This window comes from Aulostomus chinensis, chromosome 16, assembly GCF_037954235.1.
Source record: "Aulostomus chinensis isolate RoL2024-O1b breed Wild chromosome 16, RoL_Achi_v1.0, whole genome shotgun sequence".
NCBI classification, from domain to species: Eukaryota; Metazoa; Chordata; class Actinopteri; order Syngnathiformes; family Aulostomidae; genus Aulostomus; species Aulostomus chinensis.
The window spans coordinates 6,556,375-6,580,189 of record NC_141335.1 but is presented as its reverse complement, the minus strand read 5'-3'; the positions used below and the strand labels follow the sequence as shown (position 1 = coordinate 6,580,189).

The 23,815-nt window shown below is 40.3% G+C and overlaps 1 protein-coding gene across 2 annotated transcripts in view; it reads left to right on the top strand.

The window, feature by feature from the left end:
- Window positions 1-267: 267 nt before the first annotated feature.
- The window catches only part of cep170aa (centrosomal protein 170Aa), a 39,383-nt gene continuing 15,835 nt past the window's right edge, over window positions 268-23,815 (top strand). For both annotated transcript variants that reach the window (XM_086181450.1, XM_086181449.1), the window contains exons 1-8: window positions 268-405; window positions 11,794-11,853; window positions 12,175-12,317; window positions 16,079-16,168; window positions 18,229-18,310; window positions 18,746-18,801; window positions 18,876-19,110; window positions 21,005-21,136. In XM_086181450.1, coding sequence (XP_086037576.1) covers window positions 12,213-12,317; window positions 16,079-16,168; window positions 18,229-18,310; window positions 18,746-18,801; window positions 18,876-19,110; window positions 21,005-21,136 — 700 coding nt within the window. In that variant the 5' untranslated portion in view covers window positions 268-405; window positions 11,794-11,853; window positions 12,175-12,212. The remainder of the gene's footprint in view (window positions 406-11,793; window positions 11,854-12,174; window positions 12,318-16,078; window positions 16,169-18,228; window positions 18,311-18,745; window positions 18,802-18,875; window positions 19,111-21,004; window positions 21,137-23,815) is intronic.

The window sequence follows — 23,815 nt, the reverse complement described above, 5'->3', positions numbered from 1 at the left end:
CAGGATTGATTCATATATTTTCTCCTGTTTACTCTGGTGCATGTGCAAAATGAAATAGACTTTGATGCACTGTTTTCATATAATTGTTTTTTTCCAGATGGTCTCCTCTAACTAACAGATTTTGGGAAACTCAACATCATAATTATCCTGAACTGTGCTACTCAGTCGATTTAAACCGATCTCATGGCTTTGGTCGCGCTGGTTTTATTTTGAAAGTTAAGAAAGGAACTAGTGGTTTCCATGACAGTGACGTTCTCTGGGACGTGGGTCTGCTGTGTGCTGCTGCTGCTGCTGGGAGTAGCGACCGCGGGAGAGAGGAGGCCGACGCACGGAGCCAGACAGAACTGCGGCAGCTACTGCAGGGCAGGGCTGTACACATACACACGTACACCAGCAAAGACCAGGGTAAGAGATGATACATTACAGTTTTATCCCGTGAACTACGCCATTTATTTACTCTTATTTTAGCTGTAGTGAAGTTTATGGCTGAGAAAAAGAAAAAAAAAAAAGATTGAGCCGCATGTAGGATGTTTAAGGTTTTTCCAGTGTTGATACAAAATTATCCAAGAGGACACGGCAAATTTTCCATTTTTTTATATTAAAAGATTAATTCTTGCCCAATATTTATGTTGACTTTTTCAATAAATAAGCTAATTTGGTAGTAGTAGGCTAACAGACTCGCTGTTGGCTAGCTGGATGATCCACTATTGTCAGCAGCAGCATGACCAGCTCCGCCTTTGTAAAAGAAGCGACACAGCCTCCACAATCTGTTCCCTCTATACAAATACCGGCTAGAGTTACTCGCACCGCTACTATTATCCTTTATTGACCATTTTTGCTGCTAGTCGCATCCCTCTGTAGCCACACGGAGGCTATCGAGACGGGATGCACATCAATGGAGGTCGGTCACATTGGACGCTTTGTGTTTATCTGACGGGAAACATGCTAGCATCTTGGGCTTCTTATTCTTCCTATCTGAAGGATACATTAAACGACTGGACATTCAGTGTAGCTGGGGTTTGTTTCCCGATCCAGGACCCCCTCCTTTACCTCCTCCTCCTCCTCCTCCTCCACCACCTCTATGTGCAGGCTTTGTTTTCGTGGGGCAAATGAAGCTGGCCTACATGCATCCGGTCTCTTTGTGTTGATGACTTTAATTTTTTCTTGATGTCATCGTAACATAAGATTTTAAAAGTTTTTTTTGGAGGGGGGGATGTATTTAAGTGATATTAAAGTATGTGAAGCTTTAGGAATTTAGGAGCATAACTACTCAGCAGGTTTGCCTTCTTTGCATTTTTTTTTTTGCACCAATAAAAGAAATACAAATCAGTGCCACTGAGTAAAGTATAGATATGTGCACTAAATGTCTAATGAGCATGTGACAGGTAAAAGTTTCTAATTCATGATGAGTGTATTTTAGGTTCCCCAATTGTTAAGACCAGTTGGTCGCAGCCGAATGTATTCATTAATCTTGTATTTATTAATGATGTATCATAATTCAATTGATTTACAGGGATGTACCATTCTAGGGCTGATCTTTTCCTTGTTGACCACCATGGGCCATCTGCAAATGAGATCACATTGACAGATGGTCGTGGCCAATGTTTATGTGTTGAAGTGAGAGGTTAAAGGTCATTTCAGTTATGTATATCATCAAATAATCAAAGATGGTGGCATCAAGTGCTAAAAGACTCTAAAATAGTGGAGGTTATTTTTTTTATATGCTCATTTTGTTTCCCGGGGAATACAAATCAACTCATCAAGAACATTTTTTAAAATATAACCCATCTACATCAGCTGTCGAATAAATTATTGTTCGAATCTGTATATAAATCTGTATTGATACTGATCCAGAATCAGTGCTTCCCTGTCAAATTGTGTCCTGTGACTTGATGCATTCCTGGTCTGGGTTTATATGACAGTTCCATGTCCTGGACTATAACATTCATTGAAAGCTGGAGAGCTTTTACCTTGTACACACCAGTGACTCTGCTTAGACTCTTACTCCTCTTCCTCCCTCAGCTGTAAGAATTCAAATATATTTGGGCTGGAGCCATGTGCAGATAATACCATCCAGTCCAGCTTTTCTCTCTCTTCTACTTTCCCTCTCCACGTCTCCTTCCTGTCCTCTCTGCAAATGTGGCCAGTTGCATGCTGGGCGGCTCCGACAGGCAGTTGCATTTTTAAAAACTGTGTCAGTACGGTTGTTGCCTCCTCTGTGAGGAAATGTGCACCGCAGCACTGCCCTTGCCTGCCTCCGTTTGAGTCCACTGACACAGATCCAGGTCAGATAAAAGGGCAGGAAATGTTCATAAAAAACTTTATTTTTATATCTTTTGTTGGATTCTTTTGGATGGTACTGGTAGACCAGTTACTCTGTTTGTTTCATTCAGATTAAAAACAACTACCACAACATAGTCTCAGCAATCTGTTGTGCTTATTGGTCAGTTTGGTAACACATAATGTGAAACAACAGAAGCTGACCACTATATCGATCAGACCAAAATAAAGAGAATCCCTGCTTTTTTTATATATATAAATTTCCTGAACAGAACACGCCAGCTTCTGGGGAAATATGCAGATTGTCCATGCTCACCAGAGCAAGAGAGGAAGAAAAATACATTTTTTTTCTCCTGTGTGTGTGCATTAGGGGCCTGAGACCAGCAAGTTAGCTCAGAATGGTAGTGGGTGGTAAGTGTTTACATACATCTTTTAAAAGTCATCAAACCCACTTTTCCTCAAATCGGTCTCCGCAGGCATGTATTTAAGAAGGGTCGTGCTTATAATTTGTTATGAACTAGCAATTTGAAATACTAGAAATTGTAATTATTGCCAGAACTACTTTGCCAGACGCAGTGATTTGATGAAACACCTCAACATTTCCCCCAAAAAGAAGAGTGACTGCTATTCCTCATTATAGCCAACTTTGTAACAGAAGATTAGAATGATTACTCCCGAATTTATCAAGATCCTGTACTTTACGTACTTGATTACTTTTGTCGGAAGTATGTAAACACTTCCTATCAGCTACCAGTCACCGTGCTAAGCTAGCTGGTGCTTGTTGGTTTCAGCTGCCTAATGCATACACAGAGGAGAGAAGGGTATCTGTCTAGGACGGTGTTCCTTTAAGTTGTCCTGTCCAACTTTCAAGGTGCCTTTGGTTCTTAATTTTGATAATAATGTGTGTGTGGTATAGCAAAAGTTTCCTCCAGTAATAACATGTTTTCTGTCTCGAGTTAGAGTCTTTGTTGTCCGGTCTGCCCACATCTATTGTGTATCGTAGGAAGTTTAGGAAGTGAGTTCAGTTTACTTCAGTGATCAGGGAGTGTTGTTTAGGCCTGAGAACAACCGAACAGCCTGTAGCTTAATATTCTATACTAATCTGTCCTCAGCGGTTATAAAAGTGTTGTTGTACCAGGGTGTCCATGGCTAAAAATAGCGGTGAATCTCACTTCTGTAATCGTCCAGAGCAGAAACGTTAAAAGCGTTATAAGAGTCAGATCGTTTTTCCTGGTCAAGCTCCAGCCTGTGTGCAGTCAGGCACACAAACAAGGGAGGTGACTAGAAATGTCTGCTGAAAGACATACACGGAGACGGCAGAGTCAAGAACTCAAAACAAGTTTGTTGTATTTTATTATATGCAATCATCAGCCTCTCCCTTGTTGTGGAACATCAGGAGGGTGTCTGTTATTATGCTTGGTGAACTGAAACAGGGTGACCTTCACATCTGTTTTGGGGTGTAACATGCTCCCCTGGTGTTTTGTGTTTCTTTCCATTACAGATATTGATCTTGTATTTTGGGAGGTTCTATTCCCATCTCTTCCTCTTCCACCAGATTCCCCCTGATTTTTCTGTCATGCCAACGTTAATGTTGATGTATTTTTTTTTTCTTTTCCCTACAGCAAGTGCTGGTGTGGATTTCAATGTGAGATAACTCACTATTTATGTCTCGTACTGAGGGTGGTACTGTGCACAGCATGAGTGCTGGTTGGGGCGCTGGTCACTCAGTTTGTGTTTAGCTGGGGCCACACAGGGCTCTAACATCACCCATCAGCAGGGAAAACCTATACTTCATACAAGGGTGTGCTTTGGGTTTCTACAGCTCCTGTATCTGATGTCATCACTTATCGACAGCAGTCTCAATCAAGATTGTTTAAATGTATTAACTCAGTTAAATTACTCATTTCTCCATACATAAGTGAGATGAATTTTAATCTAAATCTATCATATAATTGAAAGACCTTAAGGGAGTGATCAGAAGCAACAGTGTCATAACTTTTCTATAAGGGAGGTAATTCATTGTTAGAAAATAAATGGTGTATGTTTCCTTGTTGATTTGTTATGAATAATAATTGAGGGCAGATTATTCTTGTATTCTTCTGCAAAAACATGCTTTTTCTTCTTTCTTTTTTTTGTTGCATAATTGCAGCCTTTCCTCTGTGTGTGCATTAAGTAGCTGAGACTTGCTGACTGTTAGTTGGCTTAGCATAGTGAGTGGAAGTAGATGGGCAGGTTAGCATACCTCCATAAATAAGGGTGTCCGTCTTCTTGTCTTGTTCCGAGGGGGTTGGCAAAATTTTTTTAAAAATCCCCAAACGTTGGTGTGTTCCTATAAACTGCTGTTTATTTTCTTGATTCATTGCTTTACCCTTAAAATGCCAGAAAATAGTGTAAAATGCCCCTTTATTGTGATACTGCAGAATTAGTGAATTTTGTTAGGTTTTTTTGGTGTTTACCATGTACAGATGCAGCAAGTCCTCACATATGAGCAACCAGCCATGTTAAAAAAATGTATTTTTCAACTTAAAAGCTAGTTTTCGGCAATAAAAATAGATTAATTTAATAATTGACTAATTGAAATATGTATTACCCTTATCGAAATATCAGTTAACTACATAATTCCTGGTTCCATCCTGATGAGAACGCTGCCTCCAGGAACGTGTCTCAGAATAGTCTCTGAAAAATGTACTGCACACACGCCTCGGAGAATTAATCACACGCACTGTGAAAGAGTAAGCTTCAGGGCATGTGTCTCATTAATTCTCTTGGATTATTAATTATCTGTTTTTATATTATCTCCTCATCTACAAGCATGTTTGTTTTGTGCGCTGTTTTTTTTCTGCTGTTAAACCTTTAAAGAAGAATATGTCTAGTGTCTCAGACAGTGCTTAAGGGCAGGCTACTGTATTAGTTGTAGTATATTGCTGTACGGTTTGTGAAGTGTAAATTTCCATATGTAGGTCTGTGGGTCATATGGAACACAGAGGTCAGGGAGCATGTGGTGGATTTATGTCTTGCAGCCAGTGGAGTTCTGGATTGTGTGTGACAATAACAAAGAAGCAGGATAGAGGGATGCTGGCCAAATGCAGGTGCTTGCTTGTTTGTTCCTTTGGCCAACTGCTCATGTGATGCACATGGCGGCCTTTCTGCAACATATGGTCTTTTATGCTGTGTGAAACAGTTTTTTTTTCTTCTCTCTCTCTCTCACATGCTGCATAAACACATGTAGTCCTACTTACTGTACAGGGTGATGAAGTTTCTGCAGACCTGCGGGGGTGTGCAGACTCTGGAATGATTTATTATCTCCGTGGCTAGTGCTATGATCCTGTCATAGGAGATTAATGCTGGTCTATAGTCTATGTCTGGCTGCTTAGATTAGCTATTCAACATGTATCACTCAGTAGCATGAATTATATTTTCATAGTTGCTTTTGCTATATTCCTTTCCTGTCTAAATTTAAATTTCCAACATTTAATCTCAGTTTTACAGGATTCACATGACCTACTTTGGACAAGTATGAAGAAAAAAACTCAGATGTCTTCCTTCCTCATTCAGGTGTTCTCGTGTCAATGAATTAGAGGGAAAGTGGGCTGAAATGTTCCTTGTCCTCATTTGTTTCTACCTGTATCAGCAGTGTTTTGGAGCCCGAGGAGCTCCTTTGGCTAAATACATTCAGTGTCTGGTCACTTGATGAGCCCTTAGGATGACATACAGTACCCAAAGCTCAGACATGCTTATCATGGATTTCTGTCGAGGTTGTTGTTTTTATGCGTTTTTTTTCCCCCACAAATTACTGTTCAATTATGGCTTAGGTTACTTGACAAGTTACAGGGTTTTGGACAACGTTTTAGGAAAGTCCCTGGCCAGAATTTGATTTGTGACTGCAGCAGTCTGTGTTATTCTTCATTTATGAGTAGAGGTAAAGTAGGCCAACTTGATTCCAATTTCAGATGAAATGGAATTAAACACTCTCAGACTGATATCCCTTGAGCAGTAGTAGTGCACTGCTTTATGCACTCTTAATTGTAGTCTGAGGGTATTTCTGGTGTACTGTATTATTTAACTGCCACCGAACATCAACTGAGTGGCTGCAAGGTAACGTTTTGATTTTAGCTTTAACTCAAGGTTTCTCTCAAACCTCTCTAAGATTTTCATAGCTCCGCTACTTTTACTACTGCAACTCCATGATCTGGTACAGCACAGCAAAATTACACAGTTTTGCTGTGTAATACGCAGGTGTCTGGCGGGTTCATTTCTGTTGAAAAGAGCATTTGGAGAGTGCTGCACTGTACATTTTTGAAATAAAACTACAGGTTTTGACAGCAAAACTGATTTAGCATGTCTTGTAGTGGTATATTATTATCTTTATGTCAGTAGAAGTACCCCTCCCCGTTTGTCTGGTGAGAGAGGTTCAGAGAGAAACAATCGATTGAACTAGACTATCTCATGTACTGTACTCTTTAATGTCTGTTTATCTTCAGTAGATCCATCCACGGGGGACTAGGATAGCTCTCGTCTCTTTGTCTATCAGGGGTCTCGTCTTGAATGTTTTGCCATGTTTGTTCGTTTTTGTTTTTGTTTTTTTTTTCTTACCCACCCTTCAGGGTCTGGAGGCTTTCCTGCTCCCAGAGAACATCTCGGTGCCTTCAAGGACAATTCAGTTTTTGTTGTCCATTACTTATTGACTTCGATCTGAAAGTCCTGACTGAACTCAGGCTTTTTTTTCAAAGGAACAAGCTGCTGCTGTTCGTTCGTTTGTTTTTTCCTTTGATGCGCTTCACTTAAACTGCTTTTACTTGAAGTTATTTTCTACCCCCACATATCTTTGCTGTCTCTTTCCTTACCGAGATACGATGCACAGAATATTGGATGGGATGTGTAGTATGAAATTAATCCAATTTTAATCCAAATTGTCAACTGCAATGTTCAATTCGCAGGAAGGGGAACTTTTGGTTCATGGCTAATTTTGGGTCAATAATTCGATGAATTAATGAAATATCATGGTAGTGCAGAGATGTCCTGCCAACACGTCCTCCTCTACAGGCAGAGAAAAACATCTTTTGATACAGATCTCCATAAGAATCACATCAGTTAAAGAATAATAAGGTAGAATCTTTCAAAATCATGCAGGCTCCGGTTCACCCTTGGCTCATGATTTCGTCCTCCACCCAATTTGAGAAAATCATCCTGTTAGTTTTTGCATAAACCTGCTGACAGATGGGCACTTGGAGATCCCAAACCAGTGTAAATAATCGCTATGTGAAAAAGATCCACCTCAAAATTTGGATAATCCTTCCTTGGTCCATGCTACAGCGTTCCACCACGTTCTGTGAAATTGACCCCCTCAGTGTTTTTTTTTTCTTCTTCTTTTTTTACAGTCCCACAATCTTTTTAAACAAACCAAAAGGATATGGTTCCTTATCAGAAGGAGAATCACTTTGCATCAGTGAGTGCAGCGTGCAGCAGCATCACCATCACACTGCTGGCTCCCGCTCAGAGTTTATTCTACACAGAATTGAAATCAATAAAGTAAAAAGGTTTTACTTGAATTGCTCCCAACTACTGAGCACTGTTTATATTCAAACATCTTTGTTTTTGGTTTTTTTTGCCGCTCTAAATAAAGTGTATCATCTCCTGTTTGCCAGACAATGGAGGCCTTGAACAATTTCAGTTCAGTCATGCCTCTAATATGTCAAAATTTGATATTCTTTTGCCATTATACCTTTCATAAAAATGAAGCACGTTGTGAATCACTTAGTCAAGTTAGCCTTTAGTCAACACAAAGCACGCACTTTGTGTTTTGGAGCATCTCCTGTTTAGTTTTCAAGTGGCCGCAGTGAGACCGAGCTTCATTTTTACAGTGTAGACAAACAACCACACCCTTACGAGGGATAAGTTTGGCTCTCATCACAAGACCATGTGGAAATGAGTGTGACGAGGGCCTGTCTCTCTCTCTCTCTCTCTCTCTCTCTCTCTCTCTCTCTCTCTCTCTCTCTCTTATGGTGGCGCTTCACAATTCCCACTGTGTGTGTATGTTTTGTTGAATCTGCATGCGGCGGCTAAACACAGCAGCTGCCAGAGTGTGTGATGTGGTGTGAGTCAGCGATGAGGGTCGTGGCGGCGGCGGCGTGATGGTCTGTGATTAGGAGGTTAGAGAGAGAAAAAAAAACAGATGAGTACTGGTGATTGTTACTCAGCTGTTGCATCATCCCGGGGTTAACACACTCCCACCAGATGCTACGTGGAAAACAGCAGCTGTGTGTGGAATCGAGGAAAATTATTAGCTGATCACTGACATCATTTCCTGTGTCCCTTCACTGCCTGTGATTGGTTGGTTCAAAGATTTGAATAAATGCAAAGACAGAAGGCTTCTCTGTTTAACAGAAATATATCTGAGGGGTGATTAGCCACAGCCAAGAAATCGGATTATACAATGCTGCTTCAAATCTGGTGTTAGAAATGATTTCTTCACCACTGAGGGATTCTGCTGTGAAAGACCACACTCACTTGTAGATGACACATGTTTTTTTTCGTTAAAGGTTAAACAATCAAATCATCCATTTGTTGTGGATACAAAGATGAGCAAGTTCTGTTCACCACAGGAAGCACTGCTCATACTTCCTGTCTCTCCTTTATACAAAGAATTCACAGTCACACTTGAACACACTCATGCGTGTGTGTGTGATTGAGTGTGTGTGTGTGTGTGTGTGAGAGAGAGAGATAGTTTAAGTGTAGGTCTTGGGGATTTCTGCCAGCAGGAATGTTGCTGAAAGAGATGCATGGCGATGAGACAGATCCATGACTGTGTTTATCGTTTGTTTTTGGGTTTTTTGCCAGTAACATTAACATTCCATATGGCCAAAGTTTTAAAGCAAAACCGCATGATTCCCTCCTGCATCGCATTTTCTGATGGATAACCCTTAACTGTGTAGACTGTTGTTTTAAGCTGTAAGAGGCAGAAGAATATGTTGAATATGTTGTGGTAAATTTTCCAAACATGCTTTTTATTTCTGCGAGCGCCACAGCTCAATTCCATTCAACTGTATTAAGTTAGTGGCTGTAGTCCCAAGAGGTGGTGTTGAAACTTTCGACTCAAAAAAAAAAGAAAAAAAAAGGGGGACAGAACACCAAAAATGAAGTGAGAGACAACATTTTTGTCCAGTTGGGTGAAATGATGTGTCATTGCTAGTTTCATATGAACACTTTTCTCTTTCTTGGACATTAAATCTACTCGTGCTCATCTGAGGGTATGTTGAACTCAATTTGTGTTTCTTGATCCCATTGAAAAACAAAACCAGGCTTAACTTTATTGCTTATTTATAGTAAATCTCCATCAGGATGGGTGTGTTTGGAGCTTTCTATCATAGAGGGGGCTTTCCCTCATTACTCCCAATACAGCCATTATTTATTTGCTAATAATTAACAAGACTAATTACTACTGCTTTGCCCTTTGAGCTGGATCTCGTGCCCATATTATGTTTTGTTAAACTAAATTGAATGGATTGGACAGACCTTAAACACACTTGTACCATTTTAATTAACTTGAAATGTTGTTTTATTTTAATGTTAGGACTGTAATGAGCACATGTTAGACAGACTGGGTTTCCTCCTCAGCTGCATCTCCTTCAGTGTGGCAACCCACCACTGCATTCCCCAAGCTGCGCCATGCTTTCATGTGTGATGGTGAGAGTTGTTTTTGTTTTTTTTAATGACACCACACAGGCCGGTGTGCCTCCTATCCAGCCTCCTCAGCCACATTCTTGTTAACCTTGCATTCTGTGGTTGAGAGTGCAGCGGTTGCTGAAACAGCAAGCTCTCTCTCTGATGCTTTAGTTACAGTGGGGTGGAGAAACCGCACATGATTGTAGTGTAATGACATTGCCGTTGTTTTTCTCTGCAGGGTTTCTCTGATAAAGTATGTACACGGTGTTGTTCCAGTGTAGCATCCAAGCACAATATTTACTCTATGATATCTGGCATGTGGAGTAGTCATGTGACTGTAGAATTATAACTGTCGTAGGGAACTAAATTACATTACCTGTTGAATAAATGGAGGATGCTCTTACAAGCATGGTTGGAATCTGTCTGATGATTATTTGATTTAATTAAATCAGATCTTGTTTTTTCATCTCTGCCCCTGAACTGAGGCAATACTTAAGTGGGTTAAGTTGTGATGAAGGATTCAGAAATTCATTTCAGTTAAAGCTAGGAAGATTTGATATAACAGATATATTTTGGGATATTCTATGAATTTTAATATGTCTTTTCACAAAGTCAAGTCCAATGTCTAACCCAAAAAAAGAAGAAAAATGTCCACATATTTCCTTTATTTTACACCTGTCTGAATTGTCTTCATATAGTGTTGTTTTTTGTTTTGTTTTGTTTTTTGTTTTTTTACACATCATATGAAATTGTTGTGTACTAGGATGAAGTGGTATGAGAAGTTTATCCGTTTTACATCAGAGACAGCTGTTGCTTTGGTACTGTCTTATTCCCAACAGTGTTTTACGAAGGACCATCAAAGGTGTGCAGTTGATTAAAATTTTACCCAGGGGATTACTGAGTTGGTATACGAAGTACTTATGAGGTCAAGTGAGCAAGAGCTTAGCTCAATAATCTTTAATTCCCTCTCTGATGGGCTTTTCTTGGCACTTTCTCCGCACGACAGTGAGCTCCTGTTATTTTAGTGTTGCTGGAAAATTACCATAAAAAGGTTTTTCTTTGAAACGTGCGTTTAATTTGAAAATAAGTGTAAAAACTGTTCAAATCGTAGAATAATTTGAAGGTGTTAACAAATGCGGGGAATTGTACTTTCCTTGCAGAGACGGCAGATTCTTCACTCCACTGTGCGAGGCTGCATTTTGTTTCATCGTCAACTCGTGACACAGTGTGAAATTCAATTATAAAAACGTCTCTATATATCGAACCCAGTTGCATAGATCGACGGCTTCGCTCAACCAGCCATCAAACAAACCCTCTTTTTATCTTCAACATTGTGGCTGTTTGAAAGTGTCAGACAGAATCATCCCACACAGATAAGTTGCCTGTCAGTTTTTCCTCTCTAATGTCTCGGGCAGTTGGAAAGTCAAGAGTTGCTGATTTGACCTCCTTTCTCGCTCTGCTGAGGGAGAGGGAAGCAAGAGAGAAAATAAATGTCCTGCTGGGAAGGCTAGCCAACATTCCTACATCACTTCCTCCTCGAACATCTGGCAGTCATCAGGGCAGGCTGAGAGAAATGGAGGATGTATCGGACTGGCTGGCTTAGCGTTCATTCCAGGCCTACACACAGTGAGGCATCACATTGCAAGATCGCCCACCCTCCCTTTTTCATCCCCCCCTACTAACAAAACAGAAGTAAGAGGGTGTGCGATGAATCACTGTGTCTCTAGTAGCGTTGAGGCTTTGCGTCTCAACTGACTTTGCTGCTGGAGATCATTTTCTCTACATATCGACTCATAAATCTTGTGTCTGTGAGCCCACATAAACTAAACTCGACTCCCTCTCTTCCCTCAGGATGGCCTAGTTGTGTTGTGCTGTCAGCGGTCTATCGGCAGTGAGCTACCTGGACCAGAGGTGTGTTAAATACACTCAGTTAAATACACTCTTTCATTTTTTTTCAATCTTGCCACTGAGATAAGAGACACTGGCCTTTATTTTGTGTCGACAAACGGCAGTTCAACAATAACTCCTGCATGCTATTTGAAGTATGATGAACTATTCCAGTAGATGTGATTGTGTGAAAGTGATGTACTAAGATTAAAATTACTATAAAACTAGAAAAGCTTATATTTGGATGCCAGAATACAATTTGTGACCCATGTAAATAATTCCAGCTGTGTGAACTCTGCTTGTTGAATTAAGTATGAGTGTAATGATTTGCTTCTGTCCCACTAGGTGTGTACCAGAGTTAGCAGCAGCAGCAGGGTGCAGAGATGAGTGTGACCTCCTGGTTCCTGGTGAGCAGTGGGGGGACTCGCCACCGTCTGCCCCGGGAAATGATCTTCGTGGGCCGAGACGATTGCGAGCTCATGTTACAGGTGAGCAGGATTTACACGCGAAGTTATCAGCTGTAGCAAAACTCAGACAAGAGATGTTTTCTGAGCTATTATGGTCACCAGTGAACATGCCACCTGATAATTAGGGGTTTCACTAAACCGCCTATAAGCTGCTGACCTCAGAGCAGGCTTTCATAATCTCCAAGCACGCTGTCAGGCCTCGATGCTCAAGCCTGTCCCCTGCAGTTCTAGAACGTGTTTATTTGCCTGCATGTTGGTGTCTGCGTGTCAGTTTGCTTACTGAGGTGGTGTCTGTGCAGCTGTGCATACACTGAGAGAGACCATGTGTAAGATCATGTGTACCTCTGGTCACCGCTCTATTAATAGAAAGAGGGGCAGATACCTCTTGAGTGAGATCTTATCTGTGCAGGGCAGTTACTGCGGGTGAAGGGTGCAGTACTAACGGTGCTTTCCTTTCAATTTTACTTCTCTGTGCTATGAACCAATGTGGCTGTTTACACTGTATTTAAAGGCTGATGTGGTTGGCTCATGTTTTCATTTTGTCGCTGTGTGGGATTATGCAAATGAGGGATGTTTCCTGAATATTTCATTAGGGATGTGGGACGTACCTGTGAGGCTTCCAGCGTGGATCTACGAAAGCTTATTTCATTCCTCACTACTGTAAATTCTCTAAATATTGAGTCATATTCTTGAACTTCTTCTAGACAATTATTAAAGACTTCAGAAACCTTCGTAATAATATTATAAATATATTCAAGTATATGACGGTTTCTGCTGATGGATTTGCATATAATAGAAGGGTGAACCACTGGCCTTGGCGGAGGTCTGTGCAAGTGCATTTCTAAAATCATATCTATATATAGAGAGAGAGAGTGACTGAAGGCTTGTTTTCTAGGTCACTGCTCTCTGTGAGTGTATTACAACTGTTTTTGATATAGAAAAGAGTTATTATATAAAGATAGATACTGTGTAATTCCATTGGTGGTTTTTCTTCTCACAGTATTAAATCCCAAACATCATAGAAATCTAATTCATCTATTGGATTTATGGTTTTAAAGAGGTCAACTTTAAACAGAAGTTGGGTTGCGTCATTCTCGGACCACATGTATACAAAGCAAACACTTTCCCAGCACTTCAGTTGGGTGTTTATTTGTATTGTATGTCAGGATTTTGGCCTTTACCTTCTCATGTACTTATGTTTCGTCTTATATGGTCACTGAGCATAAAGTATAGTGCGCACAATCAACCTAAAACTCTCAGTCATATTGGGGAACAGTACATACTGTTTGAAAAATACCTCTTTTTTAATTCAGACATATCACTCCATCTGTCGTGTTGCTCTCTGTCCGTTTATTGCTGAGTTTTTCATGTTTCCTATCTTCAAGTAAAGAAGTATTAAGATTCGTGTACTGAACCGTCTAGAGTTATAGAAGATTAATACTTGTGTGTGTTCGTGTGTGTCTTCATATATTCTGATACGTGTGATATCTTTGAATAGGAATAGTTGGAGGTTTTCACTTATCACCAAAATATTTCTTGTGTGTGTGTGTGTGTGTGTGTGTGTATCTGTGTGTGTGTATCTGTGTGTGTATCTGTGTGTGTGGCTCTGGTGGCGGCTGCTTCTCCGTGTGACCACTCTTAACAAGCCGAGGGCTCATCACATGGCGAAATGACGTACTTGTGTCAAATAAAACACATTCAGACCATCTCACAGAGTATCAGAGTTCAAACAACTGTGTGACAAATAATTATTACAGTTATTTTAAGTTACTTTGAGTGCTTAGTAAATGTTTTTGGTGTCATCTCATAGAACAAACCAGCAGTTCCTTCCCATCGGTCTCACACACGTAGCAGGAGTCGTGACATTTTGCTGTAAATAAATTAGGCAAGGAGAGAAGTTAACACAGGAATTCAGTCTGACTCTTCAGTCCGTAAACTGAATAAAAAGCTCTCTCTGCCTCTCAGACTCAAATCATCTGTCTTGTGGCTCAGCCCATTTGCAGTGTGTGTAGTTTATCTTGTTTCCTTGATGAATCATTCGCTCCTTTTCTTGATTTCTTCCTTTTCATCATCTTCATCTTCTCTACTCCAAGCAACACTTTGTAAATCGTCAGTCCAGCTCAGTTTACTTTGCTAACACACAGTTTGTAGTTATTATCAGCTACTTTACGTCTCATCTGTTTTCTTCAATTCGGTCAACAGAGTATTGTGTATAAGTCCTCTCTCTCCTGTAGTGTGTTGTGCGACTGGCAGCTCAGTTGGTTTCTATCCTGTTTGATGCAGCCTAATCTCACTAAGGTAATCTGTTTGACAACTGGTTCGCTGGAGTCGCTGCCAAAGGCTTTGCTGCTGCAATTCAACCCTTATCTGGGGTTTGGGGTTTTTTTTTAGACTAAGTGTGCCATCCAGATGTTTTTGGTTTTTGGTTCTTTGTTTTTTTGAACAGGAGTGATTCAGCCTCCAGAATCAGAATTGACTGACTCCAGCAACATTTCGTCCTTTTTTGATCTCAGTCATGTTTTTGTGCTTGTAAATTGGATCTTGAATCTGTACATGTACCCCCCTAATCATGAAATGCATCAGGTATCAGACGTACATATCGGATCTTCCTTGTGTGCAATGAAGGCTGATGTACAGTCACTGAATAGTGCATTGTTGAGGAATTTAGTTGATTTGCTAATGCCAATATCCCAAGACAAAGACCACGGTAAGAAGCGTTTGAAGCCCACTGACAGTCCACCTCGTTTTTATTCTGTGACATTGATACCTGAAAGGCATTTTTGTCACACTATATTTCCATCTAACCCCAACATACCCCAAGGAATACTTTTCATAGCACAGAAGGTTGCAGTGTGCCTGGGCGATAAAGCGCTTATTGTTGAATAGAATGTTAGATAGTTTAATTAAATCAATTAAATGCGTGAGCAAACCCCAAACGTGCTCCCTTCCTGGCCCATAAATATGTCTCCTGATAATGGAATGTGCTGTGAGTGACACACAGCCAATCAATTAAAAGCTTATTGTTGGGTTGCTGAGTTTATTTGTGAAAACAGAAATAATGGGAGTGAGAGAATTAGCGCAGATGGTGATGATTATTTTAACTAGAAGGGGCAGCTCAGCTCAACAGTATGGAAGCTTTTTTAATTGATTTTTTTTTTCGTAGTATGACTAATAAATAAAGTGGATACATTCAATGTTGTTTAAAAAAACAGGTCATAAAATGATCAATAGGTAGCGGCGTCACGTGTAACGAAGCATCTCTCAGCTCTGTAGCTCAGGTTTATGTTTCAGTCTCACTGGAAACCAAATAACCCTAGAAAACAGCTGACTGGCACTTATCGGAATTCTGCAGAAAAGTCATATTTTCACCTCCACCGCTCTCCTTTATGTGCTCTCAAGAGAATTTGTGAGACGTTGCAATTCCTGCGATGTTGATGTTTAAATTGATATTATGGATGCACACAGGGACATTGAGATGTAATGTCATAGTTTGGCATTGGATGATCATATCTTCACTCAGCCGCAGTCTCACACGGCCCTCTAATGGTTCCTGTGAGGAATATTTGCAATTCCTCATTTACAAGCACATTCTGTGTAGTCTGGATGCAGTGGAGGGGAATTTAATGTGAATATTTTGCATAGATAAACTAGAAAACAAATATTTTCCCTTGAATTTAAAGACCAGATCTGAATAATCACATGACGCTCACAAGTTTGACCACCGGGTTAATGTGCAGTGTGTGTGTGTGTGTGTGTGTGTGTGTGTCTATTTTCGTTTTAAGTCCCGCAGTGTGGATAAACAGCATGCAGTCATCAACTACGAGGCCGGGACTGATGAACACAAGGTCAAGGACCTGGGCAGCCTCAATGGGGTGAGTATCCTCACAGAAATATGCAAAACAGCGAGGAGTGTAGACAAAGATAAAAGGACAAGAGAGGGTAGGAGAAGAGGGAATAGAGGAGGTTCACGTGATTATTCAGGGATGGGCAGAGATAAGAACAAGTGCACTTGAAGGATGAATGAAGGTTAGAGAGCTGGATTGATGGAGTAGAATCAAGAGATACGAATGATAGAAGGGGGAGAAACAACAACAGTCAGAAAATGAGCTTCTGCAGGGGTTACAGGTTAACTTATTTTTCAGCAGTCAATAGGACCTTCTAGTTTTCCTCTCCTGATCAATCTCTGTGTAAATGAAGATTTTTATCACTGAAGAGGTCAGTTTGAATCCAAACCCAATTATGCAAATCCTCGCTCGCTGGGATGATCTGTGAAACAAATAAAAATCCAAAGGTTATCCTCCTCTAAAACACAAAATACTGGCTTTGGACCTGTTACCCTATTGATTTGTTTGATATGAAGCTTTTGTAATATAATAGCAATTAAGACTAGACAACAGCAAAACCTTTAGGCTTGTTTAGACTGCAGGCAAATCTGATGTGTTTCTTAAATTAGAGCTTTTTTTTTTTGTCCATACTGTTATTTTGCTGGATCAGATCTGTTGTATTGAGGCCTCGCCAACCCATCCACACAGCACAAAATTTAAGTTAGCTATCATCTGTGGGGAACTGAGTTATGAGTGACACAAAAGATCATTTGTAACCCTGATTGCGCATCAAGTCTGAAACTCATCTGTAGAAAAATGATTGGATCCGAATTCATGTGTTGTTGTTGTTGTTTTTTGTTTTGTTTTTTAACAATCCAGACTGTCTAAAATCAATTTTGATACACTTAAAATCTGACAATGGCGGTCCGAGCCTAAGAATGTCAGATTGATCTGGATGCTCTACGGAGAATTTGTTCAAATCAGAACATTTTATCGACTGAAGTTGAATACAGAAAGAAAAAAATAGATTTTGTATTCAAATAGCAAACTCACAGGGGATAATTGCAACCAATAATATAAGGTTTATATTAGGTTGCCAAAGAAAATACCTTTCAGGAATAAAAGGAGTGTGGAAGACATGTCCAATTATACCATTATTGATTATAAGGTTAAATATATATCTACAATTTGTGTAGTCTGCATTGCTTCATTTCTAGATACATGTTTCTTTTGCTTTTGACATTCTAGCTCAGTAAAACATGGCTCCTGTTGCCATGTGGTGTTAGTCATGTGCAGTGATTAGTACTCAGTCACAGTGAGCCGACCAGATTATACACAAAAGCAGAATGTCCCCCACATCCTCTCTGGCTGTCAGACAGGAAGAAGGAGTCAGAGCCACTTCCTGCTGTGTCATTAAACACTGGCTTCTTTGGTTGGATTCTGAGGAAGTTTTCTGCTGCTGAGTCAGTGATAATGAAGAGGTTTGACCCCATAGTGCATTAAAAAAGCTGCAGTTGTCTTACTTGAGCCATTTTATTACTGTTTAGTTGAGCTATTGAGATTTCATCTCAGGAATGTTTTATTACAACAGCAGTGCAAGTGTGATTGAATTTCATTAGCAGCTCAGTGAAATATGATCTGTCTCAAAGCTGCTTAGAGGAGGGGGGGTGAAAGAGGGAAACAGGAGTGGAGAGAAAAATAGGGGTCGGTAGGAAAAGAGCAGAAGGGAAATCAGTCTCTTTGAAGACAGACAAAATACTTCAGCAACATTCAAGCAAAGTCAGTGCAAAACTAGAGCTATTAGAGCTGAAATTGATCAATCACAAGAAAATTCTCAATTGCATTGTGAAACTCAACTATTGCACGGCAAAATATCATTATTACCATAGTTTTTTTTTAGGTACAAAGGCAAAACATTCCCTGATTCCAGCTCTCTAAATGTGAAAATAAGCTGTTTTTTATGCATCTGTGCAGGTGACAGCTGTGGCCAGATTCTCCGTCCCTCCATTATCTCAATTCGACACAGACAGCTGCCTTATCTGTCTTTCCAAGACTTGCATTATGTGGGAAAAGGGTTTATTTTCATTTTTTATTTGTCCTCCCTGCAGACTTTTGTAAACGATGTCCGCATTCAGGAGCAGATGTACATCACTCTGAAGTTGGATGACAAACTCAGGTTTGGCTATGATATCCTTTCACTGTATGTCAAAGATCGATCTGTGTGTCCACTGTATGTGTTAGGGGTGGAAATAGTTACAAAAGCCACAGTTCAGTTCCCATCACAGTCAGAGTTTTTGTTGCGTTTTCAACACTCCAAAAAAACAACAGCGTAAATTATATTTGACCTAATAATATAAAATTCTACAGTATTTTGAAAATTCGCTCATCTCTAGGACATATCATGTTGTCTAGGGACGACCATTTGAAGTACAAATGCTATTCAGCATTCCCTGGAAAATATTCAATATTCTTTGAGGGTGGAGCCAAGGAGCCATCTGTGTATGCGGAACCAAAAAACTGCGGTTCACTTTTGTGTATTATGGTTCAGTATGACATCCCAAGTATGTGTTTACGTACATGTGTCATAGTTGAGCCAGGCTTTCCTTAACTTGTCCGTCTCACATACCAACCTGTTCACGGTGGTTCGAGGAGAGCTTACTGTACCTGAGGAAGCTCTAAAGGTAAGAACACAATCGCAAACATCACACAAATATAACAGCGACACATTAACTTATTTTTATGTCTTCACCTTAAGCATGAAAAGTTTACCAGCGGCCTTCAGCTCAGCAAGAAGCCATCCAACGGTGAAACCACTACCACCACCACAACCACGAGCAAATCTCCCACTAAGACCCCATCAAAGACACTCAAGTCTCCCAGTGGCGGCACCCCAAGGCCAGCAGAGAGTAAAACAACAGACGGGGTTATTTCCTCCAAAGAGCCTCCAACGAAACCTGTGGATGCCCACAAATCAGAGGAGAGGATAGGAGGTGAGGGACGGGACGAAAGGGAAACGTTGCAGTACAGGAAATATGTCTTTTTACTGTAGTCTCTAGAGGAACAAAGTGGTGTTACGAGGAAATACGAGCTTGAAGCATAAGCTTATCAAATAAATCTTTAAAATTAACTCTAGGAATAAGGAAGGAACGATCTGGCACTGAACAAATATTCCTCCCATTTGAATTTGAGTCTTATTCCTGTGTATTATTAAATGAAAAACAATCTCAAAGAAAATATAATAAAAATGTCCTCACAAGGCCACAACATCAGCATAACTGCAGATTTTGGAGGGACTGTGACTTTAAACAAACTCTCAAGAGGACAGGGTATCATGTATTGTGGACATGTAGGTGAGGTATCTCTTATTCCACATTTCAGCTGTTGTGCTGCAGGAATGAGACACCGAACATTGCAACACAAATAGTGGCAGTTACATGATGGATACAGTCAGTGGTCAATTCAAGGAAAGACCAGCATAACGTCTTGGCCTGGTGTCAGGCCACCTCGGAAAGTCTCTGGAACTCTGCTAGAGTGGAGGGAAATTCTTCCAACTGATATTCCTTCAGTGTATGGTTTGATGAGTGGCGGAGAGAACTATCTAATACATCGGCCAAAAATCTCATAGTTGTTTCATTTTGGGTAAGATCTGGTGACTGCGAAGGCAAAATCATATGATTCACATCCTTTTCATATTCATCCAACCATCCACTGTGATTCTTGTACCCTATGAATAGGGGTATTGTCATCCTGTGTCTCCACTTAGTTATTTAGGTTCCTTTAATTTGCCCCCCTCCCTTTGGCTTTCACAGAGTGTAATTATCCTCTAAAAAAGTGTGACGGGGTTTTATCTCAGGCCAGTAGGGGGTGGACACGGTCAGCTCCATACCATCATGCAGTTTTATCATGAATATGGTGTATTCTGAGGGTGCGCCTAATAACTGACCTGACTGGGTGCTGGCAGGGGTCCTGGTTAAGCTCCAGATGTTACAACAAGGCCACATGGGGCTTTTGTTATTGCACAGATTAAGCAGAATAATGCAAATCCATATGCCAGCGTTACTTTTCTTCAAATGTAGTAACATCCATGTAGACATGCACCTATGCGTGCATGTGAAAATATATATATATATATATATATATATATATATATATATATATATATATATATATATATATATATATATATATATATATATATATATGAGCACAAACCAAGCAAAGTGCTGATTGTCAGCCCATGTTCTGCTCGTTTATCTTAATAGCACCCTCTTGGTTGTGCAGATGTAATCCAGCAGTGTTACAACTGTAATGTCAGGCCTCACCCATATCATAACTCACTCTGAATATACGTTCTTGGGGTTTTATATAGCGAAAGCCTCTACTTGATGCGTGCAATTTGGCAGTAAACATCTATAATTATCTGTCCGTACTGTCATTAAACATAAATACATCCATAACTCAAGATAAGGGGTAGATTAGAGAGGATATGTAAAGGAAGGTGACACAGCCGAGAGAAGTCAGTACAGGATAAGACATCTTTTGGCACTATGACTTGAATCTGAGTGGGGAACTTTGCTACAGTTCTCTCTTGTGTGGTAGAGTGTGTCCGTATGTGTCCATCCTGCTGGTTTAAGTTCTTTAAATAGGTCAGTGGTGCAAGACCAGACCAGAGTGGAATTCATAGACAAACGCACATTTACACAAAGACAGTCTGGGTTCATTTTGTGGCAACACAACACAATGAACACCACCAAAGTACAAAATAAACATGTTAGTCATCACACACCACAGTTAAAGCAGCAAAAAATGGTATACTTTCTCCCTGTGAGCATTGGTTAAAATGTGTGTGTGTTTGTGTATGTGTGTTTGTGCAATCTGTGTCAGGGGATGTGACTGCTCTGCCTCGTGGGACCCCGCTTTATGGTCAGCCATCTTGGTGGGGGGATGGGGATGCAGATGATGAGAACTCCTTCAAACAGGAAACAAAGTCATCAACCAAAAAACATGACATCTCAGGTAAGAGATTTCCAGATTTGGAACTTTCCAACACCATCACACACTGACACACACGCACGCGTCTTATTCCTGTTTAATAAAGCTGGGCACTTCTGTGCATGTCCATGAAATCACACTTTACACAGATATTTCGGCTTGACGTTCATTTTGGCTTGGAGTGGATTGTGAAAAAATTCAGGGGAGCAAAATTGTGTATTGCAGGATTATCACAATCATTAAACTTTCCATAAATGACAATCACATTCTACCTATAAGTAAACAGTGGTTTTGTGTAATTTGTCTTACATGACGATGAGCTATTAAAACAGACTTAAATTGACAAAGACGTTGGTACCAGGGTCCAGTTTTCTCTTGCTTTTTGTTTTAAATGACAAACAAGGACAATAATTATGGGCATCCATCGGGTGATTTGTGAGAATGCTCTAACCAGCAGGGAACGGTTGCACATGCCTTCTGAAAATTGTTTCAAAGCACATCCCTTAAAAGTGCTTGTTTTGGCCTCTGATACGCTAAAATTGCTACTTAAAATGTCTGACAACAAAATGGAAAGGATTCCCCCTGACATTGACCTGTTTCTTTGTCTTCTATTTTATCTTCTTGCTCTTGTACGCACTGTATTTGCTCTGTTTGTGTTGAAGGGGAACAGCAAACCAGACTGTGTGTTGGTGAATGTCACAATGTATATTCAAGTGCGCACAATGGGTGTTTTCAGAAAATATATGTTGTGTGTGTGCATGTCTGTTGGTGTGCGTAGTGGCCGTTGGACTGAGGGATCGTGCTAACTGGTGGAGGATAGAGAGAGTAACAGGATTAGAGACTACACCAATAGTAAAACAGCTTAGCCGTATAAAATCAGTCTGTGCCAGGCTGGTTTACTGTGGACGCGTGTAGACAGAAGGAGTGGGGGGAGGTTACCCACGGCAACACTGGAGCAGACTGAAGCGTCCTCAAATCTCTTGATGCCACATCTGGATGGATACACTGGCAGCATCTTCATCAGCCTTACTACCAAAAAAAAAGAAAGAAGGAATACTTAGTTTCTTTTTAATTATCTGTTAGGAATTCTTCCATGCAGATTTGCTTTGGACTTTAGCAAAGTACTTTCCCGTCAGTTATGGAGTAGATATGTGCAAGCGTGGCAGAGTGGTTTGAAATCCTCAAAGCTTTCCATTTAAAAAAAAAAGAAAAAAATCAGGGGAATGGGATTGGCTACATCCGTCATGGAAGTGGGTGAGTGTGATGTTGACTTAGAGACAGAATTGACGAGGTTGGATGTGTTGTTGGTGACAGTACTCCGGGTGCTGCACAGTGAAAGAGGATCTTATCAATGTACTTGTTTCTGTCTTCACTCCACTCAACTGTTCACATCACGTATAACTTCTGCAAGTGAAACAGTTAGTGGTTCAGAGCAGGAAGAGGTTCTCTTAGCGTGTTTTTATGTTGCGTGCATGTATCATTTAGTTCAGTGTGTGTCCTGTTCTCCTGCTCAGTAAAAAGGCTGCGTTGTTGGAGCCCCCACCCCCCCACCCCTCACCCCTCACCCTTCACCCCCTCCTTGTGTATTGTCTCTTAAGGCTGATTTGGTTACGCCGCTACACCAGCTCCCCCATTCCTCCCAATAAACACACTCCGACTCAAACACTCAAAACAGCCCTCTCGCTCACTCTACACTGCAGACATCATTCACTAACCACTCCTAATTCTCTGGTAAGTGTGGCTCTTATTTCCATACAGTCTTGACTGATCGGGTGTATAAAAAGTTTAAAAGTTGAATCAGCTTCCCTTAGGTTTATTCATTAACTCGCTGGAATGTGACATCAGATGTCACAGCGGATGTGTTCAATAGCTTCATATTCCAGTGGGCCATTAAACTGTAATGCTGTGTCCATTGTGGGTTTTAATCTTTGGATTTATTAGACTGTAATGTTAAAGCTGATTCTATAAATCCCAGGTTTAGCTTGTTTGTGATAAGCCAACTAGAAAAAATATAAAGTACATATCAGAGTAGCGATTAGCAGTGCACCCTCACTCACTTCTAACTTTAAAGTTTTGTCTCTAAAGTCCTGACATAAATTAAATCGGACTTAATCGTGAAAGTTTGTACTTCCCCCACAAGCCATGTGACTCCTGGTGATATCACCGGAAATGCTGATTTTTATTTACCCTTCAGCTACTTTGAAATACAGGAAGACAGATATCTTATTATGGTTTCAAATACTTCCCGTGTTTTTGTCGCTGTGAAGTTTTTGCATTTTAAGCACCATTCAACATGTTTAACTTTAAAATTGACACATTTTCTATCTGTTAAATCTTTTTTGGAATGCTACCTGTGTAGATTACTTTATGATGGAAACTTTTGATCTCATGACGAGTCCAAAAAGTTATTTTTGTTGTTGTTGTTGTTGTTGTTGTTGTTGTTGTTGTTTTTAGTGCTGAAGTTCGATATCCTGTTTGGCCTCACCCTGCACAATTATACACCCTTTTAAAAGGTTTTATTTCCCATAAAATACAAATTTATTATAGATCATATTTTGCAACATCAATCTTATTCCTGTGTTTCTTATTGACTTTTGTTCTGACAGCTGCTCCCCCACATGAAGCAGATGGCTTCTCTCAGTTGTCGTATTAAGGTCTCACCGACGATCCTTTTGTCCGTATTAACAGATGAGAAAGAAATTC